General features: G+C 34.5%; 5 protein-coding genes across 5 annotated transcripts; 3 read left to right on the forward strand and 2 right to left on the reverse strand.

Moving 5' to 3' along the window:
- Window positions 1–335: 335 nt before the first annotated feature.
- On the reverse strand, window positions 336–3,618 carry LOC100179226 (carbohydrate sulfotransferase 1-like). Its single transcript, XM_002125575.5, has 3 exons — window positions 3,179–3,618; window positions 2,126–2,467; window positions 336–1,249 (listed from the first exon to the last, which is right to left on the reverse strand). Exons 1-3 carry the CDS (start codon window positions 3,577–3,579, stop codon window positions 820–822), a joined length of 1,173 nt encoding a protein of 390 aa, XP_002125611.3. The 5' UTR covers window positions 3,580–3,618; the 3' UTR covers window positions 336–819.
- Window positions 3,619–7,738: 4,120 nt separating this feature from the next.
- Window positions 7,739–9,004, forward strand: LOC100179275 (2-methoxy-6-polyprenyl-1,4-benzoquinol methylase, mitochondrial). Its single transcript, XM_002121519.5, has one exon. The coding sequence runs from the start codon at window positions 7,893–7,895 to the stop codon at window positions 8,745–8,747; it is 855 nt and encodes a 284-aa protein (XP_002121555.1). The 5' UTR covers window positions 7,739–7,892; the 3' UTR covers window positions 8,748–9,004.
- Window positions 9,005–9,009: 5 nt separating this feature from the next.
- On the forward strand, window positions 9,010–9,930 carry LOC113474124 (proteasome subunit beta type-3-like). The gene has a single exon (XM_026833828.1). It carries the CDS (start codon window positions 9,056–9,058, stop codon window positions 9,671–9,673), a length of 618 nt encoding a protein of 205 aa, XP_026689629.1. The 5' UTR covers window positions 9,010–9,055; the 3' UTR covers window positions 9,674–9,930.
- Window positions 9,930–11,988, forward strand: LOC100182357 (MAP3K12-binding inhibitory protein 1). The gene is made up of 7 exons (XM_002125953.5): window positions 9,930–10,061; window positions 10,278–10,376; window positions 10,518–10,625; window positions 10,736–10,830; window positions 10,881–10,963; window positions 11,216–11,377; window positions 11,624–11,988. The coding sequence occupies exons 1-7, from the start codon at window positions 9,981–9,983 to the stop codon at window positions 11,839–11,841; spliced, it is 846 nt and encodes a 281-aa protein (XP_002125989.1). The 5' UTR covers window positions 9,930–9,980; the 3' UTR covers window positions 11,842–11,988.
- Window positions 11,982–18,461, reverse strand: LOC100176944 (threonylcarbamoyladenosine tRNA methylthiotransferase). The gene is made up of 12 exons (XM_002121581.4): window positions 18,256–18,461; window positions 17,717–17,832; window positions 16,872–16,956; window positions 16,260–16,405; window positions 15,436–15,556; window positions 15,277–15,380; window positions 14,601–14,767; window positions 13,621–13,827; window positions 13,213–13,332; window positions 12,785–12,995; window positions 12,237–12,352; window positions 11,982–12,183 (listed from the first exon to the last, which is right to left on the reverse strand). Exons 1-12 carry the CDS (start codon window positions 18,426–18,428, stop codon window positions 12,067–12,069), a joined length of 1,683 nt encoding a protein of 560 aa, XP_002121617.2. The 5' UTR covers window positions 18,429–18,461; the 3' UTR covers window positions 11,982–12,066.
- Between the last annotated feature and the right edge of the window lie 6 nt (window positions 18,462–18,467).

Raw genomic sequence — 18,467 nt, forward strand, 5'->3', positions numbered from 1 at the left:
TACCGGTTTATAAACGACTATAACTTTCCAGAATAACTTAAGTTTTACTTTACAAATACCTAACAGATAAGTTCCTCAGTCGTTGTTTCTGGGACAATACGTCCCAACCGACCCTTCGCTTGATATCTTATAAAATTGCCCAGCGCTCAAAGTAAACCTAGGCGATAGCCTTCTTCTTGTACGGCTTGCATTCTTTCGCTAACATCGCGTGTGAAGACAAGGCGATAGCGACCGTGGTTCATACAACACAGGTGCCAGATTTCTACCGTGTTGATTTCAACTACAGATGACCAGAACAAATAAATCGTTTATATAAATTCACATAAAGGATTGTGTTTTGAGGTTCATGTTATATTTTAAATGTTTTATGGGCTTTGTTGCCCTATATCACGATTTCATTATTTTCTATCCGTAGTATAGTTGTACACAATTTAGTATAAAACGTAAAATATAAAATCAAAGTTAAACGACAAATTTTGCCAATAAGACGGTGGTGGTTATGGTTTTGTTTATAGCAACGGAGATGTGCCTTTATGACTTACCAGGCAAAACAAATCAGTATAAACTCGCTACTCTTTAGCCCCATCTCCCGGACGTAGGTTACGTTTTATACCATTTAGAAAAAGGTGGTAGGTGAATGATGATAAACTACCTAGCAGTCAGTATAAAAATAGACGAAAATACACACAATAATTTAAAAACGTTAAAATTTATTGGATTGTAAATTCTAGTAATTCACTGAAAAACACTTTTGTGTTTCAAAGTTGGCTTTTGGCTAAAAATAAAAGGTTAAACAGTTTTATACACAGTTTTGACTCTTTAAACTTTGGGTTTGAAATGAAGTTCTTGTACATTCTGTAATTCCTTTTCTGTGTTAAATATTTTGTAACCAAGTTTATTTAAAGAATCTTTGCATATTTCTTGTATTACATCTACCTCTTCGAATGATAACTTTCCTCTCCATGCAGAAACGATTTCTTTTGAGTTTCTTTTTGTACCTTGGTCACCGGTTTTCAGTTCTGACGTCTGTGTATTGGAAGTAGTTGCATCTAGAACCCACCTTCTCATGCCTTCTCGAAAAGGAAGTGACAAAAACTTGTAAATGTTCTCAGAAACTTGTATTGGCTCTAAAGCAAAGTCCTCATGTCGAATTCGCAGATAACTTTTCCTTGGTACAATGCTACCAACAACCGTATCTGCGTAGCCGACATTACTTGACAGTTGGTCACATATTTGGTGGGCATAGAACCTGTCATGAAATAAACAACTTTTGATTAGCATCTTGTATGCAACAATGAAAGGTAAAAATATTGGTGTTTCCTGTTAAGTATTGTATGGTAGGCTAGGGTTGGCCATGGTTTTATTATTATTCTCTCTTGTCGTCCCATTCTGGAGTGAACAATAGAATATTTACAGAATTATATTACTGTAGCCTCGTGAATCCAAAAGCGCGTTGCTAAATGAGCATGCCAGCAAAAAAATTGTAGAGGTGCTCGAATGTGATCTAAAGGTATCACCAAAGTGTCAATAAACGAAAAAGCTTCTAAAAAAAATTCGTAAAAAAACGCTGAAGTAAAAATTTCTAAAAGAAAAAAAGGGCACTAAACTTTGACCGATCGTAGTTTTTAAACTATATTAAAGAAATCTAAATTTTCTACTGGATTTGGTATAAAGAATGAATGTAACTTACTTTAACCTCGTGTGGTGGAAAAATGACATTTGTTATAACACGGGTGTTCTGTTTCATACACCTCATGCCCAGCCTACGAGTTACCATGTATGCAACTTTGTGGGTGATTAGTGTTTTTACATTTTTTAATAGGTGGCTGATCATTTGGTTTGGACAAACTATTAGTGACCACTGGGTTAGAGCAATTGCCGTTAAGTGTCTTGCCAAAGGACACATATGCCCAAAAAGAAAAAGTCTTGAACCGATTGGCTCTGATGGGTTGAAGGCAGGCGTGCTAACCAACCGTCCTACAGCGTCGGACTTCCCGTTTTGTTGTTTGAAGTTTTGGTATTATCTTTAAAATAAATTTGAACGTTTCTATCAATGCACATATTTTAAATTTTCGTTGGCATGTCCCTTTAATTGTTAAAAAACAATCAGGAATATATTATTTACCTTATGACTCCGAATCTTGCTTTGTTTACCGCAGAGTTTGTTTCTCTCTGAGGTATCCTGGAATTAATGATTGCCCTAGGATCCCTTACAAGATGTACAATCTTCACAATGCTTTGCTTACTTAATAGCAGCGGAGTGATCCATTCAAGCCTGCACAGGTATATGACTTTCATAGCAACCATGATGCTACTACGGCAATGGGAAGATAAACGGTCCAAGTCAATCGGTGCAGGACATTGTTGATGGGCTTCCGTGGTGTGGCAAATTTGAGCATCGCGTGTGAGGTATGCGCTGTATTTGCTTCTTGTATAGCCTGCGAAGCATACACTATACTCTTTGCACCTGAAATTCATTAGAGCAGAGTATGTATGTAACGAGAATTTTTCGTTAGGGAGGTTCAGGCACCCTGCTTTAACGGCCTACCGCTAGGCCTACTCACAATCCCACTGATATTATAAAAAGCTCTTTAATTGAAGGCGATAAAAGCTATAGTTTGTATACGTATAAAACTTGCTCAAAACACAACTCATATAAAACTTGCTGAAGACACAACTAAAAGGTAGAACAGAGAATCTAAAACAGTTGCATACAGTAAGAAGCCCGAGAGAGAACTGACCACGTTCTGGCTTTTCTAAGCGGCTGCGCCTCTGCGCCTCGGTATGCCTGCAGCCGCTCACGTGACACAATATACGCCCAATTGGTAATTACGGGAGAATGATTGTGAGTAAAACAAATAGTAGAAACACGTGAAAGAAGTCAAAACGCCACATAACGGAAAAGGAAACACAAAACGGAGAAAACACATTAACTGGATACAGTGAGATGATTTTGACGTTACATGTACATATCGTATTGAGTAGGCCATGGTTAGACTCTATACTGTAAAGAGTATGTACATATCGTATTATAGGCCATCATGGTTAGAGTATTTACATATCGTAAACATTTTACTAAGTGGAAATCTGCCTTTGTTAAAATAGTTTGGAGACATGCTGTTTTCGTATATCATAGGTGATTTCACATGTAACCAAAATACTTATTACTTTTACGTACCTTGAATATTTATCGTCGCGGTTGGTAACATTGAATGCTTCACCATACAACTTTGGCAAATGTGTCAGCTTACAGCCCGCTATGTGCTGAATCGTTTTTAGGGTCTGATTTTGTAAAGACCTTTCACAGGTGTCGTCGAATGGAAAAAGGGGTTCGTAAAAGTAGCTCACGTTCACATACTGGTTGAACAATTCACCAACAATACTTGATCCAGATCGACGCTGTGTTAGCAGTATTACAGCAGAAGGGGCGGTATGTTTTTTAATTGCATTCGTGGTGGTATTTTCATTAGTCCAAATTTCCTTAGCATATAATTTCTTGTTGTACACTATTACACTTACTGCAGTGAGGAGGCCCAATAATAAGTAAATACACCTCCGATATCTAAACCTGAAGGGCATTTCAGGACACTAGTTGTTTACCTGTAAATTTGTTTAATGTTATTACTGTATATAGTCTTACAACTTTATGCACAGTTTAAAAGAAAATACAAGTATACCACTTAAAAATCACATTAGAAACTTTTTGAAACCAAAAAATCCTTTTTTTTATTCTGTTTGTCACTGTTTTTCTTCGCCATCTAACTTACACTTGGCCTTTATTTCAGATATCGGAACATAACTAAGTTAATACCTATTTTATCTATATAAGTTGCACTAAATAACGATATAAATCTGCATAAACTAGCTAGCTTACATTGTGCGTGCAAAATGTTACTAGGACATATACTGTTGTTATTTGCTTTTCCATAAACCATATGCTGCTGCCGCAGTGACGTGCTGTATTGTTTAATAATAGTCCCTTTTCCGTTCTGTTTCTTTTAATTGACGCTACAGCAGACTTCTGCTTTACGTCATAGCCACGAATTGTTTTTTGTTTCATTTCAAGACTATAACCGTCATGGAGGCGTGATGTATTTTCCGTTGTGAAATTGTATTAGTGACTACAAGCCAAATTGCAGGTACATTACAATCTTGGAACAAAAAATACTTTTACTTCATTCTGTTTGTCACTCTTATTCCGCTATTTAATCTACATTTAGCCATTATTTCAGATATCAGAACAAAACTAGGTTAACAAATATTTTATTTATATAAAATATAAATCTGCATGGATAGCTTACACTGTCCGATTCAAATTCGATTTAAAATTGCAATATACCGGTTAACATTTTATGTAAGCTGCCATAACTGATCTAAGCCTAAATTTGACTCACACGCACCTAACTCACTAAATGAGTGTAAAATATTTTTTGCTTATCTTTTCTGAACAAGCGTTTTGTTTGATTACGCTGTGTTTCACATTTGGATATGGTAGGTTAACTTGGGCCGATTACATTTGGGTAATGCACACTTTTCGTTTTCTTATGGTTTGTTTATAGCTTTAAACGAAGAAAAGTTATCGTGCAAAGATTTATTTAAAAAAAATAGTTGGTTGTCATGGCGTTTCTACACGCAAGAGTCTCTCTCTCCAATTCTAGTTTAGTATGACTATATAGCGGTTTAGTATGACTATATAAAGAACAGGTTTTACCGGAATTTTCGTTTTCATTGTAAATTTTGTTTTTATTTTTGTTTTAAATTTTCGTTTTCATTAAAAATGCCGTTTTTATTTTAAAGTGCTTTTTATTTTTGTATTCGTTTTTAATATAAAATTCGTTACAAGATATTTCGCCATAACAATAAAACTAAACGTTCATGTAGAAAAAAAAACGTTTTTGGATACTTTATTGGCATGGTTAGGACATATTTTAGCATATTATCCATATAAGAGTTTTGATATAATTAATATACAGTATAGGGTGGGGGAAGATGGGACACCTATTAACTCTATTTTCTCGCCCCATTTAGTAGTAAACACAGAACATTCATAGAGTTATAAAACTATATGCCCACGACTTTGATTAGTCGTTGTTAATTGTTTAAAACACGGTCAGGATATTCGGACATTATGTGCTAAAGGTGTCCCATCTTCCCCCACCCCACTCTATACATAATTTGTAGGATAAGTACATAACTTAATTCTGTGATATACAAAATGAATGATAACTGCTCTCAACTTTACACAACAGTGTACAAAAATTACTGGGACTGAATAACGGTGATTTTGGTTTCGTTGTCTTATCGACAAAATGTGCGGTGCTTTTGTATAAATGTTTATTTGGTAATACCATAGATACCTGTTTAGGTAATTATGGTAATACCAAAATGTACGATAAAGGAGAATGAAAACATGTGCGACCTTTTCTCGCCGTATTAACTATACATTGCAGGGTAAATATGTTTAATAAAGGTTATCGGGTTTACATGTTAAGAAAGTGAGCCAATAAATATATAGTGGGATAGGGGAAGAAGGGACACCCTTAGCACACAATATCTAAATATCCTGATTGTGTTTACAACAATTACCAACGGTTTTAAGGAGTCGTGAGGATACTTTTAAAATTCTTTGAATCTTCTTTGTTTACTACCAAATTGGACGAGAAAGTAGACTAAAAAGGTATCCCATCTTCCCCCACCCTATTTATCTGCAATCGTAAAAAGTCTACGCAGTCGGTCATGGCCTACCATAAATCTCATTTAAGAACAGCTAGTTCTATTTTCTTTCTTTTCTTGCACATTGGTGTCTGATTATAGGGTATAGCGCTAGTTTACTAAGAGTATGCTACATCCAAAGTAAATGTAGTTAAACCATAGCTCACTAAAGTGATAGTATACGCTAACGAGAACACGTGATCACCTTTCAGTTAAATTCGCTAAACTAACATAAATGTGTCACTGTACACTACGAAATCATTTTCGTGATCGTTTTTCTTACATACAAATGTTTATATACGGACTCTGCCTCGAACAGTCATACTGCATTGTCGGCTGAACTACCGGGCGAAGTGCAACTGTGCACTCATGCGTGAATAGTTGTCACGAAATGTAACTATATGCACTCATGCGCAAATAGTGGTTTACTATACTGTGGTTAAACTTGAAATATTCAATGAATATGATCGTAATGTAAAAACATTTATAACAATTACGCAACCATAAGCTATATATGAGTCCGGACGCTGGTATATATTGTCTGCAATCTAGTTCCAGATATTTCTTGAGGTTGTGGTGACGCCTACTCATGATGGATACGCAACAGGACATCCACGATATAAAAAGCTGCTGGCCCTGATGAAAACAAAACGCGGTCGCTTTACAGGGCATTTCGGCGCCGTGGCAAATTGGTTACCGCGCCTGCCTCTAACCCAGAGGCAATGGGCTCAAGACTCGTCGTTGCTACCATTGTGGGCGTATGTGTTGTTGAACAAGACACTTAACGGCAATTGCTCCAACCTAGTGCTGATCACTAATGGGTTGTCCAAATTATCAGCCATACATAGAAAAACACAAAAATTCCAAAAAATAATCACCTACAAAGTAACATTTATGATAACTCGTAAGCTGACATGAGGTGTATGAACACCCGTATTTTAACGACTGTCGTTTTCCGACCACGCGAAGATAAAGTAATAAACAACGAATATTTACATAATTATGTAATCATGACCTGCCACTCTTGAAACAGCGTTGTTAATGTTTCAAAAACAACGATCGTAAATATAGGATTTAGGTGACAACGATATTCTATCTTACCTCGCAGCTGTGTTAAAGAATATTATGGTAGTATAGTACTGCGGGGAAGATGAGACTCCTTTGGCACATAATATTCAAATATCCCGACCGTGTTTTAGAGATTTACCAACGGTCTATATATATTTACTATCAAATGGGAGAAGAAAATCATAGATATCTAAACATATGTTTAGATATCTATGAGAAAATAGAATGAAAAAGTGTCTCATCTTGCCCCACCCTACTGTATAGTATATAACAAACTGTTTTCTTTCCTTCTATATGCATTTATACTTTGCCGTGATTTTAAGTAATTTACCACGGCGTAAATGTGTAGAATATATGAGTGGTGGGAAAAAAAAACAAACTGCACTTCTTTGATTTGGCAACACTGCCTCCTGATTGCGGTTTAAATTTTGTCAGAATGACAGTGCTATAACCACAGAAATAAAAAAGAATAGAACGCGCATCTCTAATATCGGTAAAGGAGATAGCGTGATACACTCTCTCTTTTTCACGACTCGTTCCCGTTTACTATAGTAGTCAATGGAAGCCAGGACGTTTTATGTAGTTTTTCTTTGTTTTTTTGACTTAATTTAAGTTTATAGGAAAAAATAAATATTTCCAGACATATATATATTTCCAATAAACCGTTTGTTTAAACGTTTTTAATTAAATTTATAAAATAATTAATTTTCCCAAACAAGCGCTAAAGTGTAGGCGTTAACCTACCAAAAACTAAACTGGCCTAATAAAGTAGAATAGTTAGTGTAGTTTTTAAAATAAACACCTAAAACCTCCTAAAATCACTGTGCGCCTATCTTTTACAATGGAGACCAAGCGAAATGGGGACGGAGTTGGTGGTCACGTAAATAGAAAAAAGAATATATCACGGTTTTGGGAAGTTGCGCGTTCTACTCTTTTTTATTTCTGTGGCTATAACTTACGTTCTGTAGTCGCCAATAATACTGTGTCATGCGGTACTATCTTTTTCGAAGGTTGACATGTCTTGATATTCACACAGCATAACTGGCTGCCTGACCATGAAACTGCTACATAGGTAAAAAAGGAAGGGTTGTATAAAAGTGTATACTGTGGAAATGGCTATGACAAACAACTTGCGTTTTGTGTCGCGTTTAAAAGCCTTTCGGTGTTTTGAACCGATTACAAGATTAAATAGAAACGTCGGTACTCAAAATGCGAATCCTGAAATCACGCACTTTGGGTTTAAAAATGTAACTGTAAAGGAAAAACCTAAGAAAGTGAATGAAGTTTTTGACAGAGTGGCGGGAAATTACGACTTAATGAATGACGTCATGAGCGCTGGAATACACAGGTTGTGGAAAGATCGACTCATCACCGTTTTAAACCCTTGTGACAAAACTAAACTTTTGGATTGCGCAGGGGGGACAGGGGACATTTCTTTTCGCTTCATCAAAAGGGTCAAACTACAGCATGATTGTCCTGAACCGAATGTAACTGTGTGTGATATAAACCCAAATATGCTGGAAGTTGGCAAGCGACGAGCAGAGACTCAAAACTTACATTTAAAGTGGGTTTGTTGCAGTGCAGATGATCTTTGCTTCCCTGGCGCCTCATTTAATGCATACACAATTGCTTTTGGAATTCGTAACTGCACACACATTGATAAAGTACTAAAAGAAGCTTATAGGGTATTGGAACCTGGAGGAAGGTTCTTGTGCCTGGAGTTCAGTGAGGTTGAAAACCCCTACCTTAGAAACTTGTACAATACATACTCTTTCCAAGTGATACCTGTGATGGGTGAAGTCATTTCTGGAGATTGGAAATCTTATCAGTATCTTGCTGAGAGCATCCGGAAATTTCCCTCAAGAAGTCAGTTTTCTCAAATGATGCGAGATGCTGGCTTTCAAAATGTTTCGTGTGAGAGTTTAACCTTTGGTGTATGTTCCATTCATTCAGGCTTCAAACTGTAAGATGAATGCTGCTGTAATGCAAATATAGGTTTTGGAAATTTTAGACACAATGTGCTTAAAACAAAAATATTTTATGGTTATGCTTAAGCATACTGTTTAATACATGAAAGAATAAATGTAATACATACCATATGTTAAAGAAAGGAACACTGATAGACTTTGAATTTTGCGATTTGTGGTTATTTTATTATTGTTTAAAAAGAACCCATAACCATTAGCTTATAATTTCTTCTTTCACTTTCCAATTCACAATTTCAGGAATTTAAGTAAATTTTCGATAAGATAGGCAATAGCAAAAACAATACAAAATGTCTATTATGTCCTACAATGGGGGTGCGGTGGTGGCAATGAAAGGGAAAAATTGTGTTGCCATTGCTTCCGATCTCAGATTTGGTATTCAAGCACAAACTGTTGGAATGGATTTTGAGAAAATTTTCCCAATGAGTGAACGTTTATACATTGGGTTGACTGGGCTAGCTACTGATGTTCAAACTGTTTCACAGCGCTTGCAGTTTCAGCTGAAACTGTACGAACTCAGAGAGAACCGTCAGATCTCGCCGAAAACGTTTCTGAGCGTTGTCTCGAACTTGCTTTACGAGAAGAGATTTGGTCCCTATTTTATTGAACCTGTGATCGCTGGGTTGGATCCAAAGACAAAAGAACCATTCATTGCATCGTGTGATCTCATTGGGTGTCCAATGGAACCTGAAGATTTTGTGGTGACTGGCACATGTGCTATTCAGATGTACGGCATGTGTGAAGCTCTCTGGCGCCCTGATATGGAACCAGATGATCTGTTTGAGTGTGTCTCTCAAGCCCTGCTTAACTCTGTTGATAGGGATGCAGGTTCTGGTTGGGGGGCAGTGGTACACATCATTGAAGCAGACAAAGTTACGACCCGAAGGTTGAAAGCAAGAATGGATTAAATGAACATCTGTTTCATGATAAGAGAGAATTTCGAAGTAGAAGAAAGTTCAGCAACAAATCTGTTTTCGGATTTTGACTCTGTTATAAAATGGTTAAATGTTTTGATGTCATGTGCTTGTGTAATGTGTCACATATTCATTTTTTCTAGATTAAAATATTTCCAAATTGTTTCCAACGCTGTTGTGTAACATGTTATACAATGCTAAATTATACATGTGTATCGCATCACTCAACATTAAATCTTTTTGCATACTTAGATAATTTGGTAGAGAAATATAATTTGTTGTTAACTTGTTACAATATACAATGGATATGAATGTAGATGAGACAACAGTTGCTGGAAATATGGCTGGTGTTTTGCAATGCATTAAAACTTTTATAACACAGGTAGGAGGTAGGAGCACAATTATTTTGTGGTTTAGTCGTTTGTGTTTAAATTAAGTTTAGGCAAAATTCGTCTCAACTTACAGTCTATATAGACTCTACACAGTAACTCTTGTAGAAACTGCTTAGTGTTATAACTAATAAATGAATTTGTATGTTTGATAATATATGGCCTACTTGGTGTTAAAGACTATTTTCTTTTTAAAATTAATCTACCAGTCAGGTCTACCACAAGATTGCATCAATACAAGCACATGTTTATTTCAAGAACAAGAAAATTTCTTTGACAATTTGGAACACTTAGTTTCGTCATTACAGGTAGGAAGAAGTTGTATTTCAAGACAAAAAACGACCCCATAAAGTAGATACACCTATACTATACTGCAGTACACACCATGAAAAAGAAATGAATACATAAAATTACTCTTCTATTTAAAAGTACTCTCCTCCTTTCAACAGGGCGTTCTTGATCGGAAAACAATGAACAGAAAAATTAAAAATGAAGTTGTTAATGTGAAACCTGCACTGGATCCTGAACTGGTTCAAATAACTGCCTCAAAAAACGAGGTATGCTCATTAAAGTTATTCCTTCTTTATTTTGTGGTAGTCTGTAAAACTAATAATTTCTTGTTTTTTTTGTTCCAGCTTGATAAAAGAATTGTTTTTTTTTGTTCCAGCTTGATAAAAGAATTGCTGCATTTATATCTCAAGCTCAAAATTTAGTCGATGAGCAAAATATACATGAGTTTGCATACGATTCAAAAGTCAATTTGTAAGTTTTTTCTGAACCTAAAGTTTGTACAACTGAATGGTGTTTAACAGAGAAAAAGAGGATAATGAACAATATGGCTGTGCAAGGACGAATGCTTTGTACAGAAGGCCAGCAAATCGCATGCATATGCATGGTGGGTTACTTTTAAACATTTAATAAGTCCTTATAGATCTTGTTTTGGGTACCAAGGTTTTTAAGACAGAAAAAACTGTTGTTATTTTCCATGCAATGCATGCATATATATACCTGTACTTTAGCCTCTAGAATATTTGTAGGTTTTGATTTGAGTAGCAAGGTTGTAAAGAAAATACTGTTATTATTTTCCAAACATATATATATAACACACACATATATATAAACCTCATACCTGTAACTGTATTTTCAGTGAGTCGTGTTGAAAATCAAGAAGGTCCACAAATGCAAATTGACTCCCAAGGAAACTGGCACGCTTCAAACATCAAACCAGAATCAACTTTTGGTCATAAAATTCCCCGTGGTGTGCAAGAAAGATTTGTTAATTTAGAAAACCATGTCGGAATAAAGTCTGGTAGGTGTTGCAATGTTTATTTGGTGTAAAAAACGGTAGACAGGTTTCTAGCTGTATGACTTACAATAATTGGAGAAAAAGGGTTAACTGGGTGATTTCTTGATTATTCTGAAGCAAAGTACATATTTATTAGAACTACAACATGGTTTTACTTATCATCTTACACTTTCTCAATTATTCTAGAGCAAAAATTATTTTTATTGGAACTAATACATAGTTTTACTTTGCATTTTTCTTGTGTAACAGAGAAGGTTCCGATGGATGTTTACGAGCGTTTAAAGAAACTTGAAGAAAGAGTTTTAGAGTTAGAGGCAACATCTCCGGAATATTTTGAAAGTCATCAAGTCTCTTCTGAGAGAAGTCGGAACCCAAGTAGAGATGAAAACCAGTTCAGTCTGGATGAGATTGATGATAGGATTCGATATCTTAAACAAAAATTGCTGAAAAGCGATAAGTTGCCATGAAGACGAGGGTTAATGATGTGGCTGTGTATTGTCCCACAGAAGATTGTCGGCAGCTTTCTTTGAACCTGTACAGTGTAACTGTGATTTTAGACATAGATGGCAAACAGAATGTTGCTTAATGCAGAAATAAACAACTCTGATTTACAATAAAATCTTTTATGTTGCAGTTGAATAGTTATGGCAGCAATGATGGTTTAACATAACCAGCAACAAAACGATACCATATTAAACAAACCACTTCATGATAAAATAAAACACAATTGCGAATAAAACAACAAAAAATTTATGATTGTTCATTAAATAAGTTGATAAATTTGGCACAGCTCTTGTCTCATTTGCCTCCTGCAAAAAATAAGTATTAGTAATAGTCCATTCGGCATAAAATATATAGTTACCTTTAACTTTACATTTACATTGTCACCTGAAACGCAACCCAGTGGAACTGGTTGCACTGTGACTGGAGTTACAGGAACACTTGAATCTATTCGCTTGCCCTTAAGAAAGTGTTTACCTAAACATAAGAGAAGATTAGAATAATTACCTTTGGCAAGATTTTACAACTTCATATAGAAGTCAGGGATAGGATTTTATTTTTAATTTCTTTAGTCTCCATACTTATGAAATTCCGTACTATAGAAGTGAGGTTTTACAACTTTGGATTTGAGCCAAAGTTGGCTTAACACCCCAAAACCTGGTACGTTTTAGCATGAAAGCACTCACACTAGAATTTGCTGAATACCCCAAAACACGGTAAATTTTTAGAACTTTTTCAACACAAACTTTCTATCACTTTTATGTGTATTCACTAACTTTCAATCTTTCATCACTTATTTACTTTTAAACTGTGAATTTTTAACCAACTTTTAATCTTTCATCATCTATTTAGTTTTTTTTTACTATAAAACATTAAAAATTAGTGAATTTTCATCATAAGCGTCCTGACCTGTCTCCACAATCTCCACCTCAAACATCTTTCCCGTGAGATCTTCATCCATTGGAATAAGTACTTGTTCATAATATTTATTGTGTCCGACATAATGTATCTGATCATGGGCAATCTCAGTCACAAGAACTTTCTGTATTTTTCCAAGTTGGTGACCGTATGGTTCATATGATCTGAACAACTCAGATAAACGTTTTGTTCGCTTTTTTATCTGGAATACATTGAAAAATAAAAACCTGAATTACCGCACTAAATAACAAAAAAGTCTAACGTTTTGTTTCCCTTTTTGTCTGAAACACATCATTAAAATACAAAAAACATAATTAGCACACTAAATAACAGTAAAAATACTTAGAAACTGCAATTATAATAGTGGTAATAACAGGTAAGCAGTTCTTTTCATTGATATTTTAAAATTTTTGTTTCACCTCTTGTCTATGGATTTGTGGCATTCTTGCAGCGGGAGTTCCGGGTCTCGGGAAAAACTGATTGATGAACAGACTCGGAAATTTGTATTTTTCGCACAAAGTCATGGTGTCTTCAAAATCCTAGGAACAAAAATTAAGAGATTTTGTCTATCTACTATTGTATTAAACATTATTGTGTGGATTCTAACAGTAATCTGCCATACGTAGTTGAAACAAGGTTTTGTAAAAAAAAAGGTATATACGGGGTAACTGTATAACAGAAAAAAATCATTTAAAAAAACTAGTAAATTTGTTACATAAAATCATAATATAAAATTCATACATAACAAAGTGTGGTTTAGGAAACACAGAACTTTATTTTGCAACATATTTTCAGCTATATCAAAATCAATATAATACACTGTTTACCTCATCTGTTTCTGTTGGAAACCCACATATGATATCTGTTGCTATTGATATTCCAGGCACGCTTGCCCTCAATGTATCCACAACCAGTTCAAAATCAGAGGCAGTGTATTCTCTCCTCATTTCATGCAATGTTTGGTCAGAACCGGATTGAACTGGTACATGCAGGAATGAGTACACATTTGGGTGATTGAGAATTTTACCCATTTCCTAAAATATAAATATTTCTATGGTTAAAGAAATGAGGTTGAAAAATTAAAGTAAAAGCTGTCTAAAAATAGTATATACAAAATAATGAATTTTATTTTTTGGTGTATTATCATATTTAAACCATGTAAGATATCCAATGAAAGGTTATACTTTAAATAAAACATCACATAAGAACTTAAACGTGAAAAAAATCAAAAGTTTTTACTTGGCTTTGCAGATTAGTATAATGGATTAAAACTTATTTATAAGTTTAACAGTACACACATTAGGTATGTATTAGCTAAACTTTCCAATACTTGAAGTGTGTAAGACATATGCTATAGAAAGTAAAAAAATTTATAAACAAAACATATTTTGTCTGGTGACGTGGCTCATGGTTGGGGCACTTGCTTTTAGCGCAAGAGCCAGAGGTCACAGGTTCAAGTTTCGATGCTGTTACCATTGTGAGAATAAGTAAGTTATATTTGTGGGTGGGGAAAGGCGGGACACCTTTTAATTCTTTTTTCTCGTCTTATTTGGCAGTAAACAAAGAACATTCAAAGAATTATTAAACTGAATGCTCACCACTCTATAGACCGTTGTCAACTGCTTAAAACAAGATTAGATTATGTGCTAAATGTATTCTGTCTTCCTCCACCCTTCTACATACTCGTTTATTTTTATAAGTTAAAATATTTGAGCAATACCTCTAAAGCTGCTGATACCATTGTATGTATTATGAATATATATGTTTATTCATAATTCATATGCTAAAATATTTGAGCAATAAATACCTCTAAGTGATCAAGTATATACGGTGGGTTGGTCATCCCAACTCTAAGCATACAACCAACAGGAATTACTTTGACCAACTCCCACAGTAATTCAGGTAGTGAGGTTCCAATGTCACGACCATAAGCACCAGTGTCTTCACTTGTCAACCATATCTCTACTACACCCTCTGTGTTGTTTTATATATGGAGACATTAAACATATATTCACAACATAAATATTGGAAAAACTGGTTGTCAGATTGTAATTAAAAAATACAGGACACATTTTTTAAACTAATAATACAGTACTGTGGGGCAAAATCGGACACCTTTAGCACATATTATCTAAATATCCTGATTATTTTTAAAACGAAAAACAACGGTCTACGGGGGCGTAACCGCGCAAGGATATGGTTTTATAATTGTTTTAATATTCTTTATTTACTACCATCTTTCCTCACCCTACTATAAGCAATCTGTATTTTTACCGACACTGTATCTGTATACATTAGATATGGATTAGATACATACTGTTATGATCGTAAAATCAATAGCAATTATTAATTCAAGAAAATTTCAATTTTGAGTTGTTACATAAACCGTTCAAATAAAAGTTACTATAAAACTTACATCTCTATTAATTAGTAATTACTGGTAGAATATTTCACATTAAAAACAAGTTATTGGTTTAGCTTACCTCCAAAGGATTGAATAGCGCGCTGTACGATCTCTGCAACAGGATAACTACCCAAGTTACCACGAGCGTGCTTTGTCTTACAATATGTGCATGAGTTGAGACACCTTGGTAAAGAACAGATAAAACTTTGTTTACTGTAAATATTAAGTGAGGGCTTACCCAGTGTTGATGCTGATTATTTCAATGAAAGGATTTCTTCGGATTTTCGGAAGGTCAAGTGACGCCCCTCCAATTTTTCTTCCGTTTTCCTTTTTCTGTTTCAACAAACGAACTGTGTTTCCTGTTGAAGAATATTTTGTTTTAAAACTGAAAGCGAAATTTTTTACTTCTGCAGTTTGGTATAAACATAAACAGTCATTATAAGTTTAACAGCACATATTAGGTATCAGCTAAAGTTTTCTATCCCTGAAGTGTGTAAGACTTACGCTACAGAAAGTAAAAAAACATAAACAAAACATATTTTGTCTGGTGACAAGGCCCATGGTTAGCGCACTTGCTTTTAGCCCAGAGCCAGAGGTTACAGGTTCGAGTCTCACTGCTGTTACCATAGCGAGAATAAAAGCTATATTCATGTTTGTATTTGGTGAATTTATATAATTTGGTGAATTTATATTTGGCTAAGCTACTATTTCATAAAAACTTGTATAAAATTACACATCTATATTTTTCTCCATAAATATTTTAAACAGACAGCAAAAAAAGATTATTGTTTGCCACTCTGGGTATATAAACTGTTTGTAATTTGAAAGAATTTCTTAAACAAAACACCCAGAAACAAGTTTAATAAAATAACACCAATATTGCATGGATACACTGGTAGTCTGGCTTAACGAGCAGTTTTGCTGTACAAGAGCTCATACTTGGACTTGCATGCCCTAATCTTTGAGAAAAGCATATTCCTACTGGAGTTAACCAACTTAACACAATAACATGTGGTCTGATAACCACTTGAACAGTCTGGTCATGTACAAGAGTAGAGCTACCTTTCAATGTTTCTTCAACCACTTCAACAACTCGATCAATTTGTTGAACACCGATGATTGAAAGCCCCTGAATATAACTTTGTTTCGGTGCTCCTTGCGATACGCAACCAGCCAATACAACTTGCTTGTTCAAACTTTGTGCTTTGCTGCAAAATTGGTGTTGGTTAAGGTCTTGAGAACAGAATAGAATAACTTACAGTTTGAACGCCTGTATGTTACTAAACATAGACACAAAACACAGTGTCTGTGGTGATGTAAACAAAATAAATAAATTGTTATTAAACAAAAAAGTATTATGTATATAAATATATGGAGAAATGTATGTGGTCAATGTCTTGAGAACACAACAGAACACAATAACTCAAAGTCTGTATGCCTGTATAACAAACATAGACACAAAAAGAGTGGCCGTGGACCCATGGTAATGTACAAAAAACAAAGTGATTGTTAAATATACCAAAAACATTATATTTTAACTAAAATTTGTTTTATAATTAATCTACATTGCCAGCATATCTTCTATTCATTCATCACATAAGTGAAAACTATATTGACATCAAGAGATCAATTTCAATGTTGTGACAATGTATAGTATTGTAGTGAAATAAATACCTGATCATGTTTCGAAAGTGATCTTCTGCTGGGTTTTTAACTGTGCAGCTGTTCAACAACCATAAGTCAGCGTTGTCACCGTTTTCTGCAAATACAAAATTCAACATTAAAGTATATATTATGTATAAATATCTTTAAATATAATATTATGAATAAAAATATAGACAAATAGAAATATGTTTCTGTTACTTCTGCTACCAGGCATCGTATAAATATTATATTAGTGGCTCATCTGGTAAAAAAAGGTAGTGTACATCCAACGTTTCGTCTGTCATACGGCGAGACTTCATCAGGGAATGAAACGCAACAGTATCAAGCAATAACAATCAAGCGAAAAGCAGAAAAAAGGGGGGTGGGAAAAAGCCGATATTAGTGTGATAAGGGCACTGTAAAGAGGAGATAGTGGGAAGGGCAAAAGCGCACGCTTTAGTCACGTGAAAAATCGAAAACGGAATAAGTTATATAAGGTTGTTGTAAACTGTGGGGAAATAGAAATATGTTTAAATGTAAGGTTGAATATGATCTTTTTTCTGGTACATAACATCAGAGATCACTATGACAGAAAACAAGTTAATTATAAACAAATTACGTATATATTCGGCACTTGACAGGATGGCTAATAGACTTAACTCTGCCTTTTACCCAGAGTGGTTTTAAAATAATGTGTGTGTATATATATATATATAGACTATAGTTTAATAACTAAATATAACTTAGAAAAAAGGTATATTTACACAAAAAACTGTGATATGCGCTTAAATTTTTACGAACAATATTATTTTACACTAGTATAGGTAAACACTGTTGTAAATAACTTCTGTAACTTGTGTTAAGTATCACCTTACCTGTAACAACATTGTATCCATAAGAAGCTAACTGGCCAGCCATGTACTCAGAATCGGATGAGTTATGCGTGCAGCCCCATGTTTTCACAAAGATTGTTTGTGTGGCTGGAATATTGCTGTGTAAAAAAAATTGGCAAACTCAAAAAAATGTGAAGGAATCATAATAATACTTATTAATCTGTATAAGTGTATAAATGTCATATTTTGAAAACATACTGGATGAGTGAATTAGTCTAGTTTACTTTATGAACATTTAAACCTATTCAACTTTTTATAATAATAATTTATAACAATAACTATAAATTAATTAAGTTACGGCGGCAAAGATTAAAAAAATATTTTAAATAAAAAGACAGTTTATAGTAACAAAACAACAGTTGTTAAAACACACTTAAAGTTAAAAACATATCTACATTTAGCTGGTAGAAAGTAAGTGTGGTCCCTACACCCAGCAGACAAACAAGCCACAGCAAAGTTCGTGACTAATGTAATTAATATACAGTTTAAACTAGTGTTGTTAAGTAAATTTAGTAGCCTACCTCTGAATTGTATCATCTTCCAATTCAACCCCTAAAACCTTCTGAATTTTTGTTTTTTGATTTCTCTTGCTACGAAGCACAACACCCGTGTCTAGAAGTGGCCTCGCTGTGTTGACATCTTGTGTTACGATGTCTTCGATGTCATCCAGGTAAGATGTACAAGCAGAAGGCATAACAAGAATTTTTTTTATATTTTGCGAACTAACAAATCT

Source organism: Ciona intestinalis, chromosome 3 (assembly GCF_000224145.3).
Source record: "Ciona intestinalis chromosome 3, KH, whole genome shotgun sequence".
NCBI classification, from domain to species: domain Eukaryota; kingdom Metazoa; phylum Chordata; class Ascidiacea; order Phlebobranchia; family Cionidae; genus Ciona; species Ciona intestinalis.